General features: G+C 54.3%; 1 protein-coding gene across 4 annotated transcripts in view; it reads right to left on the reverse strand.

Annotated features, from left to right (window-relative positions):
- Positions 1-34: 34 nt before the first annotated feature.
- LARP1 (La ribonucleoprotein 1, translational regulator) overlaps positions 35-26,929 on the reverse strand; it is a 46,855-nt gene continuing 19,960 nt past the window's right edge. The window contains exons 1-19 of one of the 4 annotated variants that reach the window (XM_065644381.1): positions 24,719-24,921; positions 17,040-17,101; positions 15,677-15,742; positions 14,644-14,815; positions 13,897-14,028; positions 13,540-13,683; positions 12,667-12,829; positions 12,238-12,382; positions 11,841-12,015; positions 11,131-11,300; positions 10,480-10,839; positions 9,164-9,287; positions 8,369-8,574; positions 8,186-8,292; positions 7,659-7,810; positions 7,227-7,371; positions 6,916-7,025; positions 6,258-6,385; positions 35-5,675 (exon numbers count right to left, since the gene is read on the reverse strand). In XM_065644381.1, the coding sequence (XP_065500453.1) occupies positions 5,454-5,675; positions 6,258-6,385; positions 6,916-7,025; positions 7,227-7,371; positions 7,659-7,810; positions 8,186-8,292; positions 8,369-8,574; positions 9,164-9,287; positions 10,480-10,839; positions 11,131-11,300; positions 11,841-12,015; positions 12,238-12,382; positions 12,667-12,829; positions 13,540-13,683; positions 13,897-14,028; positions 14,644-14,767 (2,607 nt within the window). In that variant the 5' untranslated portion in view covers positions 14,768-14,815; positions 15,677-15,742; positions 17,040-17,101; positions 24,719-24,921 and the 3' untranslated portion in view covers positions 35-5,453. Of the gene's footprint in view, positions 5,676-6,257; positions 6,386-6,915; positions 7,026-7,226; positions 7,372-7,658; positions 7,811-8,185; positions 8,293-8,368; positions 8,575-9,163; positions 9,288-10,479; positions 10,840-11,130; positions 11,301-11,840; positions 12,016-12,237; positions 12,383-12,666; positions 12,830-13,539; positions 13,684-13,896; positions 14,029-14,643; positions 14,816-15,676; positions 15,743-17,039; positions 17,102-23,679; positions 23,838-24,718; positions 24,922-26,929 lie in introns of those variants that run through there. The other 3 variants (XM_065644382.1, XM_065644380.1, XM_065644379.1) reach the window with 3 other exon arrangements.

A 26,929-nucleotide genomic window follows, 5' to 3' on the forward strand; every position in this document is an offset into this window, starting at 1 on the left:
TGTCTTTTGAAGTTTTTATTTTTATACATTTTTTTTGTATTAAAAAGGAAAAAGCATAATTACCACAAATTACAAAGGACTAAAGCATTACTAGAATAATGAATCACATCAGCCTAGAAAGCAGATACTCTGAATAATATTAATGTTATAATACAAGCTCTCATTCAAGTATTTTACATTTTTCTCTTTTCCTCTTATATGTGATGATGATCCTAGCACATGGGTCAAAGATTATGTACTATCGACAGAAGATGGATCATGTACAGCGGGCCATATTAACAAGATTTTCCTCCCAAGTGATACATGGTCTTGTGATGAGTCATTTTAAGTTTGTCTCTACGATAAATGCAGCTGAAGAAGGTTGCACACACTTTCTAGTTTTGGGAAACAAGAAGGTTGAGGTTGGGACACACAGGGTTTGAGAAGGGCCAGCACATCGAACCATCACCCCTTTTGCTCCAGAGGGCCACCCTCGCCAGGACACAGCTCAGCGGGGGGCTCCAAGCCACAGATCCAAAAGTTTCCGAGCCCAATGGGATGGGGACGGGCTGGGAGAGGACGAGGGGGCTGCCCCGGGGAGGCTGGAGGGTCCCCGTGGTGCCAAGCAGCCCCAACACAGCGCTGGCACTGGGACAGCAAGCCCAGGGGACAGCGTGGGGACATGGGGCTGACCCCAGTATGTCCCCGCAGGGGGTGGTGTTGGTGCCCAGGGCACTCTCCGCTCCTCCGGAGCATCCCACTGAGGGGATGTGCTTGTCACAGATACATCGGTCCTATGTTCAAGTGTCTGCAGAAAGTGAAACTGTAAACTACTCATTGAAATGCTGCCCTCCAGCCACCCGCTCCACGCCACAGAGATGAACATTTTCTTTAAAAAAAAAAAAAAAAAAAAGAAAAAAGGTCATTCATCTATTATCTGTATTGGAAACTTTTAAAAGAAAAAAAAAAAGAGTCAGTGAGACATTTAACATCAAGTGTAGCAACCCTCTCTTAAAAGAGCCTAGCATCCATTTCAAAACAGTGACAAAGTGACATAACCAGTCTCAGAGGAGACAGGAGAAAATAAGCATTGCAAACACAGCTTGCTACATTTACAGGTTTCCTTTTTTTTTTTTTTTCTTTTGATAAAATAACTGGAAAGGCATTAACAGCTAGAAGGCCCCCTCTGCACTGCCACGTGGAACATGTAGGGACACGTGGCAGGATTCTGAGGTTAACGCATCATTTTGTTACAGTACAGTCGGCCAGTCCCACACAAGACGAGTAGTTGCCAAAACTCGAGGGACCCCCAGGGCTACAGCAACGAGCCACCAACAGGGGTGCAAGGGGGGCAGCAGGAAGAGGGACAGACAGGCAAACAGAGCAGCAGGATTATTACTTTAATTATTTTTTTCCCCCAAATGAGCATGGCAAAGCAGCAAAGCCTCCTCTGAAACACATTTTCCACCTCTACTCCTGATCCCATGCCACAGCTCTATACCCACTGCAACCACCTGCATCCCAAAGATGGGCTGACACACAGGACCTTGGCAAGGTATCCCAGCTGCAGCAGCCTGGGATGTCCCGAGAACAGGGGTGAGATGGGGAGGGCCCCCCAGCCTTGCCAAAAGCAGCCGGGGCCCCTCTGGCCGTGCCGGTGCCAGCGCTGGGATGGATCAGTGTTCACAGGAGTACATGTGCCTGACCATTCAGACCACTACAATAAAATTAAAAAAATAAAAAAATACACAAAACATGATCGTGGTGAAGCATCCAAGCTAAAAGCAACGCCAAACTCCCTCCTCGGCAGGAGGACAAGAGCTTCCTCAAAAACAAAGCCCCTCTCTGGACAGGCATCTCTGCTCGGTGGTGGAGCAAGCTCCGTGCGATGCCTTGTGTACGCAGCAAGACGGGGAAAGCCTCATCACACCCATCCCCTCCTCAGCCTGCAGGGACCACACGTACCACAGCCCCGGCCCCGCTGTGGCCCCCACCGCTGCCTGGGGTGCTGGGTGCTGCCCCGAAACCGGAGCACTGAGCTCCTGCCCTTGCCGGCGCCGCAGCAGCGAACGGCCCCACGTTCCTTCCAAGACAGGCAGGAGCAAGCAACAGCTGCCTCGGGTGTCATGTCCCTCTGTCCTTCGCTGTCTGGCCACGCTGCTGCCCAACAGGGAGCAAAACAAGGCACACGGTCTGCAAACCTGGAGGGATAGCTGGGATTGCTCTTCTGACCCACCTGCCACTGGGAATTGGGGGAGTTTCACGCCAAGCCCTCAGCCACACTGATGTGACAAAAACCACTGACTCAGCAGTGGGGGGGAAAACTCTTCCATGCCAAGACCAGAGCCTCAGCCTTAGAAATTAAAAAATAACTTAAAATCAATTCTGGTTTGGGGAAATTCTCTGGGAAATGTCTTACCTCTTTCTACCACCCAAGCAATTCCACAGTCTGCTCCACAAGCAACAACCCCACAGCAGCAGTTGTCCCTCAGAGGAGCTTGTTCCTCCTCATTTCCTATCTAATTTGTTGCTAAAACGCAGACAATTGGCTTCAAAAGAGAACACGCACCAACGAGAGGAGCACAGGGACACGGCAGCAAGGACCACCCATGGCACATCCAGACCTGCTTCCACTTGCAAACGACCAGCAACGCATCTCTGAAATCCTTCATCAACCCCTATCTCAAGGCTCCTCCTTCCCAAATCAGGGGCAAACCCGACCGCATCCATAACCTCAGAGATCCGGCTCTCGAGAGGAGAAATCCAGAGATAACAGTCACAGCCAGAGCACCGTACAGGCGTTACTTGCCCAGGTACCACCCCGCAGCCCCAGATCACCGCTGTAATAGAGCAAGCCGTGGACTCGGACAGGTTGGCACACTGAAACGGGGCCTCCGAGTGGTACCAAGCCGCAGGGTGACGTGGCAGGGCCGGACAGGCCATGGCAGGATCACACCACCAGCAAACAGCAAAGCAGCAGCCACCAAGCCCTACCCAAACCCAGCTGTGCTTTCCATTCCAGCAGCAGGTCACACAGCTCCCTCCACACAGACCTTCCCCCCACGCCTGCTCAAGCAGCACCTTGGACACGGTGTCAGTTCAGGAAGGTGGTAACTGCAGGCAGGGCCGCACGAGCATCCACAGCCGCTGCTGATCAGCAGCTTGCCCAAGCTCGCCCTCTCGATCTCCGCTCACAGCTGCTCTGATCCACCAGCCCCGCAGCCCAACAGGGACAGCCCTGGAGAGGCGACTCCTCCTGCCAGCCACGGGACACAGCACTGCACCAGCTGGAGACTTCAGGAAAACACCGTTTGCTCCCAGCTTGTGATTTTGCAGAGAGGTTAACGCACTTAGCTGCATTTTTTTAGTAGCCCGTGGTGGTGCCCGCTCTGCACTGCATGCAGAGTGCTTTGCAGCTCACGAGGATGGGGCGCCGGAGCCACGAGCAGGTACCCCGACCCAGGGGACAGAGCAGCAACAAGGCAAGCGGCTCTGGCTGAAAAGGAGCTTCTACCCTTATGGCAAGAGCGTGACTTACAGCACAACCTCACCCTCCAACAGACACACGGTTCTTGTGAGGGAATGCAGCTCACAAGCCCAGGGAGGGTTTGTCTGCCAAAGCCCACTCGGTGCTGCATACAGGAACCAAGTAAACGCCATAGCAGCTCTGCAACCATCCCCTCGCCCCCACTGAGCAATAGGGTGTTCTCAGGCCTGGAGATGCACAGGGACACTGCCCTGAGCAGGAGACTCTGCACAGCCACCTGCCAAGACAATGCACAAGGACACTCAGACCAGAGCTCTCCTTTGCTGGGCAGGTCTCCCGCTCGCACCCAGCACAAGTCCTGGGCTAGTGACGGCTGCGAGAGACGGGTTCCCTGGGGCTGCAAATCGCTGCCTTGTCACGCTACAGCATTAAGTGACACCGGCAACATGCCAGCCCTCCCAAGCGCTCGCAGCAAGGACCAGTCCATTCAGCTGCTGTGATGATCTCCCTGCTCAGTCCATGACCGCGCCGGAGGAGCAGAGCTGATCCACCTCCTGCCCCGAGAGTGCACAGGGGCTCCGAGCGAGGCCACAAGCACGTACAGTCAGTGTCAGGGAGAAGATGCTACAATGGTATATACACAACGTAGCGGCTTCAACTACTGTGTGAGCACAAGTCTTGGATTTGACTGCCCTCGGCACCTTCCCCCAGGAGAACTGGGGCTGGCAGGGGGGTCTCTGCGATGGGGGAGGCATCCAAGCGAGCTGCGGGGTCAGAAGAAAGGCCGCAGGGAAGATCAGCTCGGCAGCAACGCCGGGAGGAGTCTCTGGGCCGGGGTGGGAGGGCGAGAGCCCAGTGCGCCCCAGGGTGCGGGAAGCCAGCGAGCGCCCCCGGTCTAGCTCCACCATAAGGCAACTTTTTTTTGCGTGTTTTTTCTTTTTTTTTTTTTTTTTTGTATGTTTGTTTGTTTCTTTTCTTCAATAATATTTCCAAGGATGAAAGCAAAGGGAGAAGTGTCTTTTTAAAGAGTTTTTTTTGTTGTTTTAGAATTTTTTTGTTTGTTTTGTTTTTCCGAGGGAAAAGGAAGAGAAAACCTTCTTCGGCAAAGTCCTGTCTTTGCATGCGATGGGTGTTCTGGGGCAGCAGGTGCATTGTCCATGCAGGCTTGAGTCCAGGTGCCTGCTGGCCTCCCACCAGCCATCCTCGCAGGAAGGAATCAGAACAAGCCTATCCTTGGCAAAGGTCCTTTGGTTGACTTCCAAATTGTCCGTGATGGGAGAGGCAGGTGGAGGGAGAGCCAGACCCTCGGGAAGGTTGGAAGTGAAGATGCTGGGGAGGAGGGACCAGAAGGACGAACAGGACGATGCTCCTGTTGCAGCAGTCAGTGCCGAGGAGGCACTGCCACATGTGGAATGGGAGATGTCAGCCAAGGTCACGGAGATCAGAGGCTCCGCAGCATCGTGACACACTGCGGCTTCGGTCCCCTGCCGGGGAACCTCGCTCCTCCGAGCTTCCTGAGCAGGCTGCCCCGTGATCCAAGGGGGACACAGAGGGGGGTCGCTGGGGCCGCACAGAGCAGACTTGTTTTGGTAAATCCAGACGAACTTCTAGCAATAATTTAAAACTTGATATATATATATAATAATAAAAAAAAATCTCCCCTTTCCAACCCAGCCAGAACTTTTTTGTTTTGAAGAGACTCTAAGACATGAGCATATGCACAGGAGGACAGGGAAAGGAAAGCAAAGGGTGGGTCTGGCTCTGGTCACGGTTGTAATAGCAAAATGGTGTTTCAGTTGCAGATCGTCTTTGCTTTCCAGCCACAAGAGAAAAAATCGTGTGCGTTGAAGTTTCTCCCGAGCAGCCTATTCCTGGGCACCCACCTTTCAGCTCCCTTCCTGTCCCACCCCCTCATGTCTCCCCTTCTCTGAACCAGTCCCCCACCAACCCACCCTGTCCCCCGCAGGAGGCAGACGCTGCAGCCTCTCTACTTCCCCACTGTCTGCGGTTCTGCAGCCAAGGGGGCAGGGGATTGCTGGCTCAGATTTTTGGCATCCTCTTGTGCAGGCTGGCTGGGTGAGGTGTGGGCTTGGCTGGATGGGCACTGGCTGACCGTTTTGCTGGAAGACTGGGATGGGTAGCGCTTCCTGCCATCTCCTCCTGACGTTGTAGGGTATCTCTTGTGTCCACCTTCCTCCCCCATGGGTGGCTGGAAGACAAAGCAGCCCAGTATCAGCGCAGCCACTTCCCAATGCAGATGCCCTCCCCCTGGATCAGAGGACAGCCTTCCTGCAAATCTCCAGGTGCAGCCTCTCTCCCTGACCCACAAGGAACACACACACCCATCCCAAGCACACAGCTGCCCTCCTCTCCAAACCTACCGCTGCCAGATTTGCTGACAGAAGGACAGACTGACTTCCAATCAAGCACAAGGGTGAAAGCTTGTTCTTAGGCATCTCCTTCCCAAACAGGGGCACACTGCGGCAGCTGAAGCTCCACACAATGCTGGCTCCACTCAAGCCATCAAGCCTCACTTTCCTCCTCCCTCCTCAGCTCGTCAGGGAAGATGGGCTCATCCAATTCCCCAGAGAGCTGCTCTGAAGTGGATTTGCAATATTGAAACCCTGCAGCTTGTTCCTGGCCTGGCTGCAATGACAGGGTGTGACACTAGGTGTCACTGACTTCCCCTGCCTGGCACTGCTTGGGGACTAGCCCCCAAAATCCTCTCTGGAGGGGGCCAGAGAGTGTTTGCAGCAACTATTAGCATGGTGCAGGCATGGTGTGTACTCACATCCACTCGGAAGTCCTCAAGGCGCTTGAACTTGCTGAGGTATTCTTGCAGTTTGCTGTTGATGTCCAGATTTTTGGCTTTGGAATATTTTAAGAAGGCCCAGAACTTTTCCAGCCCATACAGCTGTCCTGGAGTGGGAGAAAACCAAATCAGATGTCAGCAGGACAAAAATCAAACTGGATGTCAGAACTTTTTCCTCCAGGCTTCCCCACCGCTTGCCCCGCAGACCCTCCTGTCTCACTGGTGGGCAACCAAGGCAAGATGGAGAACCTGGAGAGAAGCAGCCTACATCAGTACTGGGCAGCCCTCTTGCTAGAGGATGTCTCCAGGCCCAGCTGACTTGGAGGTGAAAAGGCTCAGCCACTGTAGAGCCTTAAAAAATCTGAGAGGAATCAATGCCTCTAGAGAAATGTTTCGTGAGAGCTACAACCTCCTATTGCCCCCCTCCACCTCCCCAGCACTCTCCAGGCCAGTGAGCATCCATTCAACCCACTCCTGTGAAGCAAGCAACAGGACACTGAGTCAGTCCTCATCACACACATTAACATACAGCATTACATGACTTCCCTAAAGACATGAGAAGAAGCCCAGGGATGGATGGCCATGCAGCTGGACTACATCATTACCAAGCCCAGGGGGGCTGAAAGGAGGTACCTACCAGCTTCGTAATCCTTGATGGTCTCTTCTTGAAAGTCCTTAAAGATGTCTGGCCGGAATTTCTTCTCCAGCCCGTAGCTGTAGTATCTGAAAAGGCACTCCAGACCGTACCTGGGAACGGAGCAGCACATGGTGCTCAGACACCAGGCAGAGAGGCTCTCGAGACAAGAGCCCTGCTGCGTACCAGCAGCAGGTGATTAAGGGAAGCCCCCATCCTACCTCTGAGCAAGGCAGAGATGCTGCCTTTGTTTTGCCAGAAATGCTGCTAAACCCTTCTTCCCTCACTCCCCTCCCAGGAAAGGCCTCTCCTACCTGTATCCCTCCTTCCCGTCCTCCACAGCCAGTTGCTTGAACTCCTCATACATTTTCTTGTTGAAGTGATCTCGGAGGAAGAAGGACCAGAACCGGAAAAGCGTGTTCATCTCCTGGGACTGACCGATGCCCAGTCGTTTCCTCTCTGTTTTGGGAGAGGGGACGATTACAAGGCAGATCCTCTCCCAGGGAGCCAGCTCTGCACAGGGACTCATGTACAGGAGGGCCCTGTGGCTAAACGCACCCCCAGTGCTGGACAACATGAGCCAGAGCTCATGCTCGCCACACACTGTGGGGAAACATCAGCTACCAGCAAGGTTGTCTTGTAGGACCGTGCTTATCACCGCGTGTGTGCTTGGTGGCCGTTCCCTGCCCCTGACACAGCAGAGCGCAGACACCCTGCCCCACGCCCCGTGGTGCAGCAATCCCTACCGTTAAGGCAGCGCCGACGGTACTTGTGGTAGACGTGTTGCGTGAAGCCGTTCTCCTTGAGCAGCTCGTGCGAAGGATGCTGGAATTTGGGCAGGGACTGCGGGGTGCAGCCGTAGCTTCCGACGGCCGGGGTTCCCTCCGAGGGGCTGGAGCTGAGCACGAGAGACTCCCGTCAAACTCCCCTTCCTTAGCATCACCCAGCTGACAGTGAAGGGGGGTCACACTCCACCCCATGGCACTTGTCTGTTTGTCCCACTAACTCCTTGTGACTGTCTGCTCTGGGTTTGGGACCTGAGCCTTCCTACTACAAAGGGAACCAAAGTTTCCAATTAAGTCTTGTAACTCCAAGGCTTCAGACTTTCCTCAGCTCCTTCCAGGAGGAACAAGTTGGTTCCCAGTCTTTTCTGCAGCCACCTAACAGGAGACCTCCCCTGCAAGACCAGATGCTGCCTTTCCCCTTCCTTCCCGCACTTGCTCAATTTCCCATTTCTGGCTCCTCCGTGACCCCGCACACCCACTTCCAGTACCTGATGGAGGCAGTTCGGGGCCTGTGCTCCCGAGAGTCCATCACCCAGCCCACGTGGCATTCCATCGGGGGGTTTGAACTGTGCCGTGTCTTCCTCTTCCGCGGAGTCTGCAAAACACGGCGCATTAGGGACACATCCCCTTCCTGCCCAGGCCCCAGGGGGAAACCCCAGCCCAGGCCTCACCTTGGCATCTATCGTCCTGCCCTCTTTCACCACCGGGTAGAAACGGGGCGTCTGCGTTGGGTCCTTCAGCTGAGGCGTGCGAGGGGTCCGGGGGGTCCTGGCGTTGCGGTAGTTGGGTGATTCTGGTACAGTTGTAGGCAGAGACCGGGCGATGGTTGAAGGCTCAGGGACTCCAAACAACTTGTTAGCCAAAGCATCTGTAGGTACTACAGATAGAAACCCCCCAGCCAGGGTCAAGCTGAGCTCTGAGCACAAGAGCATCACTACAGCCAAGAGACAGCATCTGCCAGATGGGGAGCAGCAGAAGCAGGAACACAGAGACACATCCCACTCTCTGAGACAAGCAGCTTCAAATCCAGCCTGGCCAGACAGCCTAAAGCCTAGTGGCAGATCTAAGGACTGAACTTCTAGGGATTCCACAAGGTATCTGCTTCCCAGCGTCTAACAACAGTGACAAATCCCCCATCCCCAGGAGAAAGACAGAGCACCAGGCCCCACACACAGGCCAGTGAGGCCCAGTGGGGATCTGCCTTCCAGATACTCCAATGGAGTCCAAAAGACAAGTCACATCCAGGGAGCTACATCAAAGTCTGCCAAAGTTTCCTCACTCTGCTGGGACACCTCAGCTCTTGGGCCTCTCTTCTGGAGCTTCAAAATGTTCAGTTGGGAGAAGAGCATTGCTCCCACCATATACCAGTAGTCCAAATTCCTTCTCCCCAGCTGCCACCCAGCCTCTCTCACCAGAAGGAATAGGGACAAGTTCAGTCCCACCCACCTGTGTCCCTTGTCTCTTACCTTGCTGGAACCTGGGGGGACCAGGAGGGACTTCCTGGTTTGGATCCACAGGGGGCTCTGGGGTCAGGGTGTCAAACTGCTCCCTGCTGATCATATTCACTTTCTTGAAGTTCTCTACTTCTTGCTGCATTGGAAGAAGATGACAATGAAGCAACCAATTGCCCTCTTCTGCCCTCATCCCATCAGCTCATCGTGACCACCGCCCTGCTTGTGCAACCACCACAGTGCTGGCCACCAACTGCAGCCATGAGGCTTCAGTACCCAGAAGGGGAACGTGCTGTGTGGAGGTAGGAAAGGGAGACACAGCAGACAGAAAACAGGGCCCTGCATGGGCCAGATCTGAGCCACTTACTGCTCTCAAGCTTTGAGGGATCTGACAAGGCAGCTCCACTAACCATTGCTTGCTTTCAACCTTTTCCTCGCCTGTGTCAGTGCCAGTGCAGCAAGGTTCAAGGCAAGCTTGGCCAGGATCCCCCGGCCCCACCACCTTCTTGTGTCCCTGGAGCCTCCTCACTGCCACACCAGCAGCAGGGCACAACACTCCTGTGTATTTGAGGGGCTGAAACCCCCGGCACGTGCTGTCCCTCTGTCACCTGCTCTCCCCACATCCTCAGCTTCAGCCACCTCAAAAGCGGCGCTGCTTCAGCAACGTGCCAGGTACCAGACCTAGGAACACTGAGCTGGGCTGGTGGCTCCAGTGGGACACCCCACCTTGCAGCCAAAATAACTTCAGTTGCTTAGCAAGCCTAGGCAAGTCTTCAACTGCGAGAGTCACTAAGTTGGGATTCAAACGTTTCAAAGCAGCAGATGGGCTTTCTATAAAAAACCCAGGTCTACACAAAGTAGCAGCAAAGTAAAGAAGAGCACAGGCCAAGTGCAGCTCAGCCATCAATGAACCTGTCCCGATTAAGTGCAGTCTCCAAGGGACTGTGCTACAGAGCGCTGGGCACTACGGACACCCAGTTCCCTCCAAAGATCTGGCACTGCCTGCCAAGACCCTGGCAGACAGCGGAGCAATGAACCCTACGTTCCAGGTCATCTCGTTACCAGCACTTTGTTTACCTGACTGCAGCCTTACACCACGTTACAGAGCTGCGTTTGTCCCTGACGCAGCAGAGCATGATGCCGGGAGACAGGAATCCTGAGCTCTACAAGAGAACTAATCCTGGCTTAGCTCTACCCCATGAGCAGGCTGTAAGCCACTGTACTGCCCTTTCCACCCCACATCAAGGCAGCCAGTCCACTGCACACAAAGCTCCCCATGAGGAGCCCTGCGCTCACACGTACTCCCCCTTCCTTGGATCACCTGCTCTCACCTTGATCTGTGAATACTCTGGCTCAAACTGCTCTGTCCACAGGTCCTGCTCGTAGTAGTACAGCCCATCGTTGATCACCTTGGCCAGCTCTGAGCTCATTTTAGCCCTGGATGTGTGGTTGCCAGTCCGGTCCCCGCCAGGATGCCGGCGCAGGTAAGGAGGCGTCTGTGTCACGATGAGAATCTTGTTCACGTCCCTATCGTCAATCTCATAATCCGAATCTTCATCTGACCAGTCGGTGAAGGTGTTCTTGCGGCCATCCATTTGCTCCATCTCCTCATCGAAGAGGAAGTCTAGTTCCTCGGGTTCATCTTGGTCCTTTTGCTTCTGCTGCTGCGGTGTCTTTGACTCCTCTGGTTTCTACAGGTAGGGGAGCAAGGGTGACACAGGATAAAGACCACACAGTGGCACAAACTCACTGCTTGGAGACCCAGCTACTGCCCTGTGTTTCCTTACCACAGCCAAAAGCTGCCCATCTGGGGAGATACCTTATTTACATCCCTGCGGAGCAGCTCCAAAAGGGGGCAGATGTGGCCAAGAGAGTACGACATCACTCTCATAACCAAGAGACCCTATTTGATCTGAAACCCACCTACTCATGATTCAAGTCACCCAGACGTCAGCCCCAACAGCTCCTGCATCACCACTCACCTTGGGCCTGGCTGGGGAGGGCCGAGGTCTCTTCTTCACTTCGATCCATGTCTCTGAATCCAGGTCTGGCAGACTTGCAGACAGGCCCTTGGGCATTGTCTTCAGGTTACTGACCTCCTCTGTTTTGGTGGGGACCGGGCTGGCGGGACGTGGCGAGCCAGGAGCAGACTCTGGAGCCAACAAGAGCCAAGAGGTGCTTTAGAGGGAGGGAGGGAGCCTGGAGGAGGTGTGTACTTAATGCACCTGACCAAAGAGGGAGTTATTTTGGCAGCATGGCACAGCTTGTGCGACTAGACAGCATCTAGTGGCCAAGGCTTACTGGCACATTGTCCATAAGTGATGGGGAGGAGAAAAAAAATAAAAGCATTCTCTGGTTAAGGTTGTGATGCCAGTGGTGGCCACAGAGCTCTGCAGGTGACAGTTTCCCAGACACATAGAGGCCTAAAGCAGGTGGTGACTGTTGCTCTCAGGGAAACCTTCCCAAGACAGCCTGAAGCCAGCAGGAACAGATATCCTCCCGCCAAAACTCTTAGGACAGCAGCAAGATCCTCCACTCAGCCTCTCAGACTCAACCCTGGGCTCGTGCCAGCTCCCATGGGAAGAGGTGACAAGAACCTGTCCTGGGGAACACTCCTGACTCTCAGGGCATCAGTCCTGGTGCAGCACCAACACTGCATCCTGCACCTCCCTCCACATTCCCCAGTGCTCACCTGTCTCTTTCTGGAAGCTTTGCCGGGGCACAAACTCAGGGCAGTTGATGAACTGCGAGAAGTCTGTCTGTGTGTAGTCTGCCATAGGAGGGCCAGGCAGAGCCCATTTTTCTGGCTGCTCTTTTCTCCTGATCTTCTCGTCCACGATTTCCACTACCTTGCTGTCCTTCAGGGCCTGGAACCAAGCGATACCCGGTTAACCTAGGGCCCTGCCTTGGCATGCTGAGCGGCTCAGCCCCAGCCCTTCCTCCCTAGGAGGGACCAAGAGGAGGAGGGAGCACATCAAGGACAAGGGAAGGTTCCACTTGCATCTCGCCTATAGGTCATCAAGAAAACAGGCCTCAGACAGGGGTGGTGAGAAGCAGAACAAGCCAAGTTCATCCTTCCTTGCCCTCACCTTGATGATGAGGCTGATGTCAGTGGTCAGGGCCTGCACCCGGTGGAAGCTGGCAATCAGGGTGATGGGAAGGAAGCCGTCTGAGTCCATCTTGCGACGGAGGAAGAAGTCTCGCTCCAGGTTGTCCACGCTGAAGTAATATTCTCTGTATGGACAACATGTCAGTGAGAGGCAGCTCCAAGCCACCCTCTTCTGGGCACCCCTGAGGAAATAATCCCACACACAGACTTCTGCTACAGGGAGGCTGGAGAGAGACAGCCTGAGGAGCCCAGACTTTGGGCAAGCTGGTGCTGTAAGCTGTGTGGCATGGAGTCAACACAACTTGGCTCTAACCCTACCACAAGATGAGCCATGCAGTGTCCAGGGAGGGCATCCGCGAACATCCCACCAACAACCAACGCCCAGAGAAAGAGACGAGGTGGTGCTTACATCTGCCGCTTGATGTAGTCTTTGAGCAGCTCCTGGTCCACGCTGTAGAGCTCGGCGCTGCTGATGTTGTCGAAGTAGTAAGTGATGTTGCTAGCGTACTTCTGGGTACGGGAGCCATCTGAGCCCTCGAATTTCCGGTACCCATACTGGTAGTCGAAGTGGCCTGTGGGACATCAGGAAGGGTCAGCACAGCCTCTGTGATCTGCTACCCAGGCTGCACTGCCTGATGGGGACAAACTCCTGCACAAACAGTTCCCTCTGCACTGTTCCTGGGGCACCCATGGCAGGTTATAAAGGGGCAACACTGACGCACATCCCTCGCCCTCCTGCCCTCAGCCTTTGCCACAGAAAGGATACCAGTGAAGCCTCAACACACCAAGCCAAAGAGGGGCCAGGAGCCCTCTTAACCCAGGAGCAACTGAGCAGCCCAGGTGACACATGAAGGCCCCACCCTGAAGCTGGTCAGGGTCAGCACAGACACTGCCCTGCCAAATGCCAGTGCAGATGCTCTTCCCCACCCAGGCCAAGACTTCTGCTTGGCTCTCAACATGACATAAAGCCTACGCAGATCAGCATGCTTCAACTTCTGCATGCAGGGGCACTGCAAGTGGCAGAAAACAGGTGGAAGACACTGGCCTGAGTAGCAGAAAGACATTTGCCTTTATTAAAATACTAATAATTTGCTTTTATTAAAAGCAGCCCAGCTTCTCAGTTGGGATGACCTGCCACAATATTTCCCTGTATCCCTACAGCACTCTGCCCTCCCCAGCCCCCTTTGGAGCCCCAGGTCTCACGCACACACAGAGCCCCGCACACTTGGGCACGTGCCCTGTTCTCTCCCTGCTCACGCAAGACCACACACACTGCCATCACCTCCTCTGCCACGGCCCCGGCCCCTGCCACGGCCCCGACCTCGGCCCCGGAAAGCCCCACGCACAGCTCCCCCCTCGCTTTTCACGCTGGAGGTTTCATCGTGGTCCTGCCAGCTGCGCTCATGTTTGTTGTCCGGGTGCCAGCCTGCAGCAGATGGGGAAGAAGAAGGAAAAAAAAAAAAAAAAGAGGCAAGAGGAGTGTTATAGGATGAAAGCACCTCCCTGGAGCAAGCCCGCTGCACCCGCAGCCCTTTGAATGCAGGAAGCATGCCCAGCACCCCACGCCTTGCCGGGGCACCAGGGCTTGCTCTGCTCCACAGCCAGGGCTGGGAGAGGGGTCCCCGGCCTGAGTCCCCACCTTTCAGCTCGCCGCGGTTGTTGGAGGGGTGCCTGTGCTGCTCATTTTGCCGGTTGTTCCGAGAGGCCGTTTTGTCCCTAGGCACCTCTGACTTCATGTCTATCTGCAAAGGGACCCACTTGTGTTTGTTGCCTGTAAAAGGACAGGGTTTGGGTGTGACACAGGTTCAGAGAGCATCTGCTTCTTCCACTGCAGCCCCTTCTTGCCACACAGCCCCCACACATGGAGGAGAGAAAGCAAGGGGGGCTTCTGGACCAACCCTGTCCTCAAACATCCCTCCAAGTGTCGCTGGATGCAGAAAAGCTCTGACTGGGACTCTCAGGCATGGAGGGACATGACACAAAACTCCCCTGTTGCTTCACGGCCCTTGTCCTTCCTCTGCCTCTTTCTGCCTGCCAAGGCTCAGGCCAGACTGAGCCCATGTGTCAACCACAGGTGCCATAACCCACGGTCAGGGACTTTTCTGTGCCACCACAGAGCACTCGTGAGAGGACAGACAACTGCCCCGCTCCCTAAACAGACACGTAGATGTCCCTACTTTAGCCTTGCTCCACCCACTCCCACCAAAATGCCACTTTGTCCCACTGAAGCCTGCAAACACCTTTTCACTGCAGCTGTCCCTGCACTGGGACCATGTCCCTCTGCAAGGCCCCCAGGGAAAGAGGTGGACACTTCCACCTGGCTGTGGGTCACAGACAGGGACACAGGCCGAGCCTGGGGTACTGTCCCTGCCAGCTCCTGTCTTACCTTTCTTCTTCTGCGCTGACTTCTGGTTGTCATCATCACCATTCTTCTCCTCCCCAGACTCATCTGATTTGGTTTTCAGGCTCTCTTTGCCATCGCTCCCATCCCCTTTTTCCTGCTCTTTCATGTCTTTCTTGACAGGCAGTTTCCGAAGGGACGGTGCTTTGTGCGGCTGCTGGAGACACATCAGTGCAGGAAAAATGTGAGAGACAGGAGAAATGAAAAGCTGGTAACAGACCTCAGCTGTCCTGGCAAGAGCAGGAGGACCTTGTCCTAGGCTGGAAGCATCCCTGCTCCATGTCTCCCAGAGCTGCCCTGTTCCCAGGGAAGGGCTCCTGTCTGAGCAGGGCAAGGGCTGCTACAGATGCTGGGAAGTGCTCAAGCTGAAACACAAGCCCCAGGCAGAGAAGTTACTGAGATGGACTGCCCGGCCTGGTTGGTAGTCCGGGATGGAGACGTCCACAAGGACCAGAATGCCCCAATGGCAAAGGGTGAGTGACCCTCATGCCATGAGAGACGGCCGGGAACTGGCAAAACAGCATCCAGAAATAGAGTGTTTCGAAAAGATGGACCCAATTTCAAGTTGAAATAAATTTGAAATGGGTCCATCTTTTTGAAACACTCCATAGAAAGCTTTCAACAACACGCACGCCCATAGGAGGAGAGGAAAGCCATGCCGCTCGGGCATGTCAGCCCTTTCCCGTGCATGTTCTCGGATTCTCCTGTGGAAATCTCAACTCTTGCCCAGGTCCCTTCCTGCATGGAGCAGCCCTGAGGGGAGCCGGTCTGGGAGCTGCCCTACCTGATTCACCCAGATCGGGGGTTTAGACCAGGCTCCCGGCTCCCAGAATAGCACCAAGGGAGGGAGCCCAACACACAGGGCAGCCCTAAAAGGAAATCCCCTGCACACTATTCCTGGCTGCCTCTGCACTGACACTCGGCACCCCAAATGGCCTGGCTCAGCCAGTGCTTCCAGAGGGATGGGGAGGTCTGCAAGGCCCTTATCCTGCTCACCAGAGTGATTTTGCATTCTCACCTGGACACTCTTGTGGGCTATTTCTCCAGGTGTTGGCCAATTCGTGGCATCACCGAAATCACCAACCTTGTATCCAAAGAGAAAGGTCTCATTAGTGCACAAGATGTGGGTGTCATTCCCTGTATCAGCAGCCAGAAGCCCTTCCAGTCGCACTGTCACAGCCACCACCCACGGGTGTCCTGCAGATGGCTGTCCCCAGGTTGGAGGCTGACACCCAAACTGCATATCCACACCCTCTCTCCAACCCAAGCAGGGTCCCCAACTTAATCCCAAATAACTGCAGACAAGTTTATGTCTACCAGGGATGGTAATGAAGCTGCCAACAACCACCCAGCTCCCACCAAACGTTTTACCCTAGCAGCAGCATTTGGCACAAAGTTGCCAGGGTAACTCATTTATCATGGGCACCATCTCCTGGACAGGGGAAACACACAACTTCTGGCATCCTAAATCCACCTCAAGCAACTCCATCCCATTAAAGCAGCTGCCTGCACCTAGTGGCAGGTTACAGCCAGGCTTAGTTTCATTTAAGTGCCCAACTGCAACCAAGTGCTGGCAACAACAAAGCAAAGGGATCGCGTAGCAGAACCAGTGGGAAAATTCAAGGTGTCTGATGGTGATGTGAGCTCCCTTGTTCCAACCACCCTATGGACACAGATGGGGGACCATGAGTCACTTCTCTGCTGAAAAGCAACCTGACCATTACCATCATTTCTCCCTCTTCCACATTTCAGAGAGAACAGGACCCAAACAGCTGCCCAGGTACATGCTGAATTGTGGCTGGGCAATGAGTTTAAGATTATGTGGGCACAGAAACTTATCAGTGCCTTTGTGGGGTTACTAGTTCTAAGTCAACTTGGAGCCACCAAGTCCCCCATAAGACCATATCTCTACATTCAGGTGCCATGCTCCTCTCCCTGGGAGGCAGGTTTCCTGGGAAAACCGCCTCCAGAGCAGGGCCATGCCTGTTTCACAGACAGGACAACCTTCCACCCCCAGGGTCCTTCTCTCCTTGAGATGGAACAGATAAGGAAAGTCATATCAAGTGTCAGATGTGTCCTTGGAGTGGGGGGAAAGGCTTTCCACATCCAGCACTGTGCTAGAGAAGGGAAGGTGAGAAGGTCTCCCCTAGCCTAACTAGGCAGAAAACCAGTCCAGGCAGCATGCAAGACCACTGCGCATGAAATGGAGAAGATGTTCTTCTCCACACTCTCAGAAGTGGCCAGGAAAGCAGGTCAACCCCTCCACACCCAGACTTGCGAAGGAAGTGGTCTGCTCACCAGACCCTCAAGATGCTCAGGCAGCGCTGACAGCTGCACCAGAAGCTGAAGGCCAGCGAGGGGGTTGGCAGGCACGGCCTTACCTTGCTCCCTTTCCGCTGTCTTGGGTTGGCAGCCCTCACCACTTTTGCAGGAGTTGTGTGTTCTGCAAGAGGAGGAGAACAAAACTGTTAAACACAGCCGAGGGTTGTGTAAGTGCGAGCTCTGGAGGAAAGCATGTGGGAAGCAAGCCAGCTCCCCCTTCAGAAAAGGAGGGCTAAGAGGAAAAGGTGAACAGAAAACAGAGCCAGCTTCTGACCTGGGTCTCAGAAAGGCCCCATCAAGATCAGGAGGCTCCTGATCAATCCAGGTGGCCATGAGATGGACCTTTAACTCGACCCTGCTGCAGGAAGGCCCTCCCTGACTTAACTCAGCTCTCCCCATGGCTTTGCCAGCCAGGGAGAAGGGGTGGTGAGGAGTTCAGGTCGCTCTGCAAAGCGCCGTGCAGAACTTTATCTGCTGTTATGCACAGCAAAACAAACATGCCCTTGGAGAGGCAAGGCCCATCACCACGCCGGTGTGGCCAACCCTCGCCAGGGAGCGGAGCACAGCTCTGACGGAAAGACTGGCGAGCCTGTGGCACATGGGCACTGCCGCCTTGTGCTTTGATCTCCAACGCATCCCAGCACGGGGCAGCCAGTTCATGAGAGGGAACGTACAGAGAGATGCTGCCAGATCTGGTAAGTGCCTAAATCCCACGACAGCCAGAAGCATTTAGGCACTCCAGTGCCTCTGGGGTGTTTTAGGGTATCAGAGTGTAACTGCTGGGGTTCGTATCACCACAGACCTCACGCAAGACCTGCAGCAAGTCAAGACGTCAGCCCCACCATGACCTGTCTTGGCTCTTGCTCACACACCACCTCCTTACAAGCAGAAAAAGAAATTCGACTTGTTTTCTCCCTCTCAGGTTTGGCTGCAAGGCCTCCAGAGGAGTAGCAGGCTCATGCAGGGCGTGCACAGCACCCGACAAAGCAGCATGTCGCTATCTAACACAAACCAGCCCCATGAGGACCGTGTGTGAGCGTCTCTTCCATGACAGGGGTGCTCTGCAGGGAGAGGAGAGCCCACCAGCCCCTGCCTTGACAGGCAGCCATGCCAGGTGCCCAGCAGGAATGAGCACTTCTGCTGACTCCGCTTCGTTTAAAAGAAAAGTGCCCCAGACTGGAGTGGGAGGCGAGGGTGAGAAGGAGGTGAAGAGCCCTGAGGAATGACAAAGGCTATCGGGGGACGCCCCAGGAAACACCCTGAATAACCTACCCAGCTTCACTCCAAGCTGGCTTTGATCTCCAGCGTGAGGCAGGACAGCTTTGCCTAGCTGATCAAAACTGGTCCCCTTCCTAGTCTCAAACCCTGTGATTCATCCTCTGGCCCAGCCTTGCTCAGAGCTGGAGGCTTTGAAGTGTCAGTAAGGCAGACTCAGACATGGCACGACAGAGCCACGTGCGCTCCCCTTCCTCGGCTCCCTTCCCCAAGCTCCTGCATGGGGATTTCACCCCTGGGAGAGCCCAAGCTCTCAGCTGGATCCCCAAATCCTCCCCTTTCTCCCCAGAACATCTCCAACCCACCTGTACCATCTCTCCCCGTGAGCAGCAGCAGTCCCACGTGTCCCTCATTTATTCCATGTGCACCTCATTGAGAATCCCAGTTCTACAGCACAAAGCTTGCCACAAGGCTTTTAAACTTCCCTGCTAACATAGGAAGAGTAAGCGCTTTCAAAACAGCCCCTAAAAATCCTCCACTCAACGCCCACAGATGTCACCAACTAAATATAGCTTCAAAAGGCACCAAGTGCTACAGCACAAACCTGCAGCCAGCCCAGTTTTCCACAGGTATGGAGCACTCCTGCCTGTTCCGACAGCACCGACATGCCTGGCACCACAGAAAAAAAATAACTGAACTTGCTCTGCAGCTTGATTAGGCACCAGCTTCTCTGGCGGGGGGAGAGCAGGGCTCCCTCCCTCACTGCAAGCATCCCGCCCAGGCGCCCGCTCTGGCTGCACCGCAGCCCCGGGGTTCACAGCAAAGACATCCAGCCCTTTCCTCCAGCTGCTTCAGCTCAGGAGCCTCACAGTGCTTTCCCCCCCACCGCCTTGTGCTTTTTTTAGGGACCAGTTAAAGAGAGGCCCCCTCATAACCTCTAGTGAAAGAGGACACAGGGGCACAGGCTGCAGGGGTGGGTGCCACAAACTCCTCTTTGCGGGGGAGGGAGGAGGTTGGTTGAAACAAGTTCTGCTGCTTTCCCTATCTGCAAGATAAGAACAAGGATCCCTTATCTAGTTGAGGTGCTGAGAAGGCTAATTAGCATTTGCAGAGCGCTGCAGAAGACAAAACACAAAGCAAAGCGCTGCAGCCTGGCAGGGAGGCTGCTCCAGGGAGCGCAGCTGCGGCTCTTGCCAGCATGGATAGAGTCGAGATCTGCAAGTCACGGTGGAGGCTGCTCAGACCAAGGCAGGAGACCAAGGGGTGTGACTGTGGCGGCAGATAGACACGCCACCCCAGAGCCCCGCAAGAGAAGCTGTGCATGCCTAACCAAGGGCCCCAGTTCCAACCCATCCGCAATTCTGCAGTCAAGTCCTGGACATCAAACCCCAAACTGCTCTCTCCATGTTCCCTTGCAGGGACTCTAGCAAACCCAAGTGTTTAAAAAAAATGAACCAAACCCACCCAAAACACATTTAGGGTAATCCAGGTGCTCAGGCTTCAGAAGAAAACCTTCCTGCAAGGACAGCAACACATCTTGTGGTGCGCAGCTGAAAAGACTCCCTGCCAAACCCCACAGCAGGAAAACCTCGCTGCCCTTCGACACTGCATCAACGTGGGAAATGGGGAGCAAGTGGGTGTTGCCCACCCCTACACAGGAGCTCAGGACAAGCAGTACTACAAAGGGATACCTGATACCATTCGGCTGGATAGCTCAGCCCTTAAAAGCTGCTGACAGATGTCACAGACCTCCTGGCATCGCACAAATCTCCTTTTGCTTTTATTTGGTGGCAGTAAGCGATTTTCAGTTGCAGTACCACTGCCTGACCACCCCTTGCCAAAAAACAGGGCCTCTCCACGTGAGAGGACACACAGAACAGCTGCAGCAGCCGCTGAGGCTTTAGTGGTGCGAGACTGGCAAGGGGACAGCGGGCAGGGAAGGAAGGAGCGGCTTTGCCTGCGGCCACAGAACAGATGCTGGCACAGCCAGGAACAGACAAGCAGGTCTCCAGTTTTGATCTGCTGCCTGAAGTTGCCCAGCCAGGAGGAGGTTATTTCTTAATAACCAAGGGGACAAGGTGAAGGTGGGGGCACTGAGGCCCCCATGCCAGTGTTACAAACATCTCCCACAACCAAAGCGCTCGCTGGCTTTTGATGCTTGCTGCCCGACACACCCGGCAGGCACCAAGAAGGGCAAGGCTGTGCAGTCAGCCTGTGCCTCCCCTCCAGCCCGCGGCTGGCTGTGGCACAGGAGCCCTCGAGGCGGGGAGCTCACAGGAGCACCCAGCTGAGCAAACGCCTCATACCTGGAAGGAGAAAAGCTGTTGCACAAGGCCAAGACAGCCAGGGTGACAGCAGCTCCATAGCTAAAAGTGCTCCCCCGAGAGCAACACGTGCTGTAGGACCACTGTGCTCAGACTAGGAGATATATTTACTACCTTACCCGGGAAAAATCAAATCCAACACCCACTGGCCTGGTTCCCTGCCTTTTCTTACACCCAATGCAGCTTGCAATGGATTTTTAGAGAAAGTGGACGAAGAGGTGGAATAAATCTGCAGGGCTGGGCAGAGACCTGGTGTTACACTGCAGAAACACCTGCATCTCTCACAAGAAAGCAGTAATGCCTGCTCTTGGTGTGCAACGTAGACAAGGGCTCGGAGCTCCCCAGCACCAGCTGGGACAGCTTCAGAGGGCAGCCCAGGCTCCCAGCAGGAATGTAGAGTCCTCAGCTGCAGCACACAGAGCCCGGACACAGCACACTCCTTCCTGCCAGCAGCCAAGTCAACAGAAAGGAGCTGGCCTGCCCCTGAGCTGCTCCAGCCCACAGCCTGGCACCCAGGGGAAACTGCTGATGAAGGTGGTTTTGAAGCCAAGAGCCTGGACTTTGAGCTGGAGAGGCTGAGACAGGGGTGCATGCTCCATGCCACAGGTCCTGCTGGGGCTGGAAGAGCCCAGCTGGTATCCCCAGTTTCCCTGGAGCGCTGGCAGGGGACAGCCAGCCACTGGCCCAGTGATCCAACGGGATCCACTTCACCACTCGAGAGTCTCCCCATGATGCTCCCTCCTTCCCGTTCTCCACAGGACAGTCCTGGTGCACGTGAGGACTGCGGCTCACAACCAATATGACAGTACACCTGCTCTGGTGATGCTTCTTCAAGGTCAACAGGCGAGAAAGAGCAAGCACAGCCTGGGCAGGAGTGACCGAGCCCTGGGGGTCTGGACAGGCTGCCAGTGAGAGGGGACATAGTGCCCCAGTCAAAATGACATCGCAAGGAAAAGGTGCTGTGTTAACCTCCTGAGAAACCAACGCACACCCGGGTATGACAACTTCTGAGAGGAGCAAAGACAGAAACCATTAGATAGCTTACACCAAAGAGGACTACTACTCGCTTACACTATTTGTATATACACGCTCGTTGGCCAGGCAGAGAAAATCAGCCTGGGAATTAGCTGTTTCCCCTGGAGATTACCAGCTCCTTCAGAGTCTTTCCAGGAGGGCAGGAGAGTCCCTCCTGGGGTATGACACACGGGAGAGATGTGGTGGGACAGCAACAACCTGCAAAGCAATTCCCATGAGAAAGAGCGACCCAGTGGGCAGGCAGCCACAGCCAAGCCTGCCAGGACCCCCCTGTGGCTGCAAGAATGCCCCTGCTGGCCTCAAAAGAGACCTTGGGAGCCAAGAGAAGACAGTCACACAAAGGTGTATCTTCATGTCACCAACATGGGAAACTCAGGGCACCAACCCTGTGACTGTCCTTTCTCCAGGCCTTGAGCAGGCTCTCTCCCAGAGTGACCTGATCCATGCAGCAGCAGGGACAAAACAGATTCAGAGGCTCTCCCGTAGCACTTAACACTGCCCATGCACTCCATGATGTGGAGCTGGAGCCTGAGCATGACCAAACCATCAGAAGACACAGCTGGTGAGCTTCATGCCCACCAACACCACACCTTCTTCATCAGCAGGACAGCAGCAGTGGGCAACACACCCTTATTGTGCAGGGGCTGGGAAGCACAGACAGACAGGAGGGGACCTCAGTCTCCCCAGGGAGCAATTTGGCAGCAACCATGTGCAGAGTGAGGTGCAGATACCCCAGAGACCCAGCAGCAGCTTCCACCTCTGCTCATCTCCCAAGGAGCTGCTCCCAGCACCAGCCTCAGCCATATGTCACAGCTAACGCCAAACTGAGATGGAAAACACTCGTCTCTGCAGCTCCATGCATGAGAGGAAAAGCCTGGGATTTACAGCACTGATGGCTTGGCACGCTCACATTTTGCTGAAGACATCATACAGTACACAAAACCAGCAAGGGTCAGGGCAAACTGGGCACACAGACCGCATCTTGTCTAAGTTTGCAATATTTTCTGTATGGCACTACCTCCTGCCAAATTGCAGGCACAGCTGGAGGTGCATACATGGAGGGGGACATCGAGGGAGCACTGGATGGGGTTCTCCAACAGCTTTAAATGAGATGCTATCACAAGGACATCTTCCAGCATAAAAGAGGTTGGTGTCTTCACCACAGGGGCTGCCACCCACTCCTGGGGACTAGGAGAACCACAGCCGGCCCCACCGCTTGCAGCACAGTTGTGCAGCTCCCAGCTGTCAGCACAGCGTCTGGCCTTGTTTACAAAGGTTAAGAGAGATTTGCAACAACCCTGCAATATCAGAAGTTTCCTGCACATGCAATAAAAACTGCAGTAGAACGGCCAAGGTCAAGATGAAGCAGAAGACTGGATCCTTAAGCTGCACGGCTGAGCGGGATTCAGGCTTGTAAAGCACGTGGGAAGCCTGTTCAGCAGGAGCAAGAGACAAGCTGCAGGCACCACGGCTTAAAGCCTTGCAAGCAATTTTCTGCAGCTCCTGGCAGACAGCTCCACCTTACAAGCCCTACTGTAACAGCAAAGGAAGCAGGGAGCTGCCTACACTTCTCTGCAATGTAAGCTCTGCAACTGCTGCAAAGATCACTTGCTAAAAATAACTTCAAAAAGGGCATCTGACAGCTCCGCCGAGAGCATGAGAACACTCCCACCTGGGTGTCCTAGGCAGGCTCCGAGAGCTCGGAGTTTGCTCTGGAAAAGTGCAAGGAGAGAGGCCAGGAGTACAGGCAGGTTCGATACAGCATGCTGGGGCAGCACGATCACCAGCTGCGAGTGTGAGCACTTGAGTTACATTCCAGCTCTTCAAGCCCTCCCATTCCTCAGCTGATATTCCTAAGAAGATCCCAAGCAGGGGCAGGTAAAGCAGCTCAAGACACTTGCAGAGCGTCTCTCTCTGCCAGCAGCAGCTGACAGCACAAAACTGCACAGAGACCTTCAGAGCACGCAGAGGCACCAGGTGTAACACAGCCCTGTAATACAGTACACACAAACAGCATTGCTTTTCAAACGCACATAACCATTACAAGCTCTGGACACATAAGTTATTTGCAGGGTCTGACTTTTATTTCTAGGGCAGACGAGGGGCAGGAAGGGTCTGGACTTACCAAAGATGCAAAACCATCCTCTCTGCAGCCTCCCAGTCCAAAACAGAAATGCTTCGTCTTGTGGCCAAGCTACACTCCAGAAGGAGCAGGTTAGGAAACGCCGACAGGCGTTTCTAACATTAACAGCGTCAGCGAAAGCACCGCAGATTCTTCCTGGCACAGACAGCTACTATTAAAGGCAGCAAATGAACTCTCTCAAGGGCGAGCGACATCTTTCCAATGCCTTTTCAAGCTATGCTCTTCCCTGAAGAGGATTTCTAGGAAATTTTTGACATACGATCCAGGCTCACACCATCACACCGATCCCCAAGATGCCAGGCTCATGCAGAACGAGATGGCACAGGAACCACCCCCCTGCCCAGCTTTCTAAGGAAAACTGAGCCCTAAACTAAGAGGTCTCTGCTGGGACAGCTGGTGGCTCCCAGATCACAGGAGGCACCACAATGGGGACGCAGCCAAGGTCACCTGGCTGACGGGACTCCAGAAAGTGTCACAAAACGAGGGAGGTGGGCTGGCTCAGGCCCCTCCAGTTGCTGAGCCACCCTACTCTCCCTGAGTAGGGAGAAGGGCACCCATCATCCCACCACCCCACAGGAGAGGCTCCTCCAGCACCAGCACCTGACCCAGCAGAGCATTTAGCCAGCAGTTCCTCTGCCATCATGGGAGAGAGAAAAGCCTCTGAGGACACCTGCAAACACCCCATCAAATTAAATGGTTCAAGGAGAGAGGCTGGAAAAGCCAGCGGCACTCTGGGGCAAACACCGCATCAGCCCATCACAGGCTGGCTGGGACCTCTGAGAAATGGTGTGAGTTGATGCAGCTGTTCTTCTCCAAGCCAGCTCAGAGACCAGCTCGTAGTTCATGACCTAAAAAAAAAAAATCAGTGGTGGGGGAGAAGGAGGGATGACATGAGCGGGAGCTACAGAGAGCAAGGACAGACACAAGGCACAGCAAGACTCAAGACTCCTTATAAAACACAGCGAAAAAAGAAAACCACACACAAAAAACAACAACAAACCAAACCACCCAACCCACTCACCTTTGGGGGCAACTGATTTGCAAATTAAAGGGGGGTGTCCACCCTCCGGGAGGGACCAGAGCAGTTTCCTCCACTCCTGCTTACTTCTGCTGTACCACTCTGCCTGTTCTGCCAGGCTCTAATGAAAAGCTAGTTAACAGTTAATTATTACCCATTCAGACACACGATCCCCTACTCTGACCGACTGCCGGCTGGGAGGGATAAGACAATCACGTGATGCAAAAATCCTGGCCTTATGAAAGCACGGGCAACTATATTTAGTTTGAAAAACGATGACCTAGTGAGCCCGCCCCTCTCTGCCCTCGCCTTGGAGGAGCCGACCTGCCACCTCTGGAGACCCTAGTTCCACAGTACCCGGGGAGTCCCTCATCCAGGCAGGGGCTGTAACCCCGACATGGGGACACCGGGCACAGGAGCAAGCCCTGTGTGCATGGACTGTCCTGGGGGGGCCAGACCAGCACACAGCTTGGGCCGGGGGAACCGTCCCTCCCCATCCTTGGTGCTGCACAGCAGGTCACCTTGTCAGTGGTGAAAGCAGATAAGTACCAAGAGCAACAAACAGGGCCCAGCCCAAGGTCCTGGACCTTATCTTGAAAGCAGGAGGCACACTGGGAACCTGACCAGTGTGACCAGTGCAAGGGTGGCATTTGGCAGCGACACTGCAGCTGCCCACCTCTGCCAGCCCAGGGCTGGCAATGGGACTTTGTCGTGCCTGGATTAGCCCGCCTCTCCTCACGGCAGCTGTGCAAATGAGACAGACATGGCCACAGAGAGAGAGACAAGGCAGCCATGCAGTGGTCACACACACGTGCCACCACCACAGAGAGAAGGTCCCAGAAAAAAAGGTGCGCGGCAACAAAATCCAAGAGCATCACCCTCTCCCCTTCCCACTGCAGCAGAAGAGCTTCAAACGAGAGGAAAAAAAAAAAAAGCCTGAGGACCAGACATCAATCTCTTGTCATCAGCAGAGAGGTGCTCTCTGCTCGCTTCCCACTGCATCTGATGAGACAGCAGAACCAGCGGTGCCCGTAGCAAGAGTGAGAAGAGGCCACCGCGTCCCTGCTGAACCCAGGGTGTGGCACCGATGTGATCCCTTTAAGGGCCATCAGCCTTTTCTGCAGCCGCATGTGGGGACTTGGAAGCTGACAAACCCCTTCCTGTGAAGCATCTGGTACATCTCACTGTAAATATTTAACAACAAAGAGACAGGAATTGAGAGCCAAGCACCTGCCACCAGACCCTCCAGCTCCACACATTCGCACTGTGTCGGAGGGGAACGTACAGCTCCTACTGCCCGTGCCAGGGCTGTACATGGCAAAGCTGTAAACTCCGCGCTAAACGTGTCCCTGGAAAACCTATCACCTCAAAGGAGAGAGATGGAGACTAGGTTTCTAGAAAGGAGACTGTGAGGTAATTTAAACAACATCATTCTTAGTTTCTCCCCACTGTGATTCCTGTACCTGATTTTGGCTGCTTCTACAGAGATCCCTCTGCAGGACCAGCATGTCCCCTGGGCAGTGGCGACCAGACCTCACCCTGGGCGCGGCAAAGCTGCCTCCCCGACTGCCTGGAACAAAAGGAGACCGACCAGCAGTTCAGCTTGCGAGGGCAAGGAAGACAAAGCCACCATCAGGCAGAAATCCAGCTCCATCTTCTGGGGTGGGCGAAAGCAAGGGTGATTTGGTGGTAAGAGCAGGTGCAGCAAACACTCCCAGAAATTTAGGGAGGCCAGACCTAGGTCACCCTCTAAGCAGGGTGTCTCCAGAAACAAGCTGAAGAAATCCTACAGTCCCGTAACTGTCTGGATTAAACTAAGCACAGGTATGGGGGCTTCCTCCCATGGGCAAATCCAGAGCATTAAAACTATGACAACAACAAGGCAGTTGAACACCCTTGCAATCTCTGGGACCAGGTGGAAAGGCTCTTTTTTTGCTACATAAGGATTACTCTATCTCAGCTGAGCTGATTTCAGGGCATACTCTCCAAGCACAAGATGCAGCCCCCTCTCTTATGTTCCCCACTTTAAACCAGGTGTAGTGAAATTCAAGATTTTTCTAAATAACTTTGATATAACAAATGCTGCTAACTTCCTTCCTGGGTCCACAATCACATGGATCCTGCTGCATAAACCACTCTCTCCAATCCAGGTAATTCCAGTGCTACAGGCAGCTGCCTCCCTTCTCTCAATACACAGCATTAAAAAGTAAAACC

The sequence above is a fragment of the Caloenas nicobarica genome, chromosome 13, assembly GCF_036013445.1.
Source record: "Caloenas nicobarica isolate bCalNic1 chromosome 13, bCalNic1.hap1, whole genome shotgun sequence".
NCBI lineage: Eukaryota > Metazoa > Chordata > Aves > Columbiformes > Columbidae > Caloenas > Caloenas nicobarica.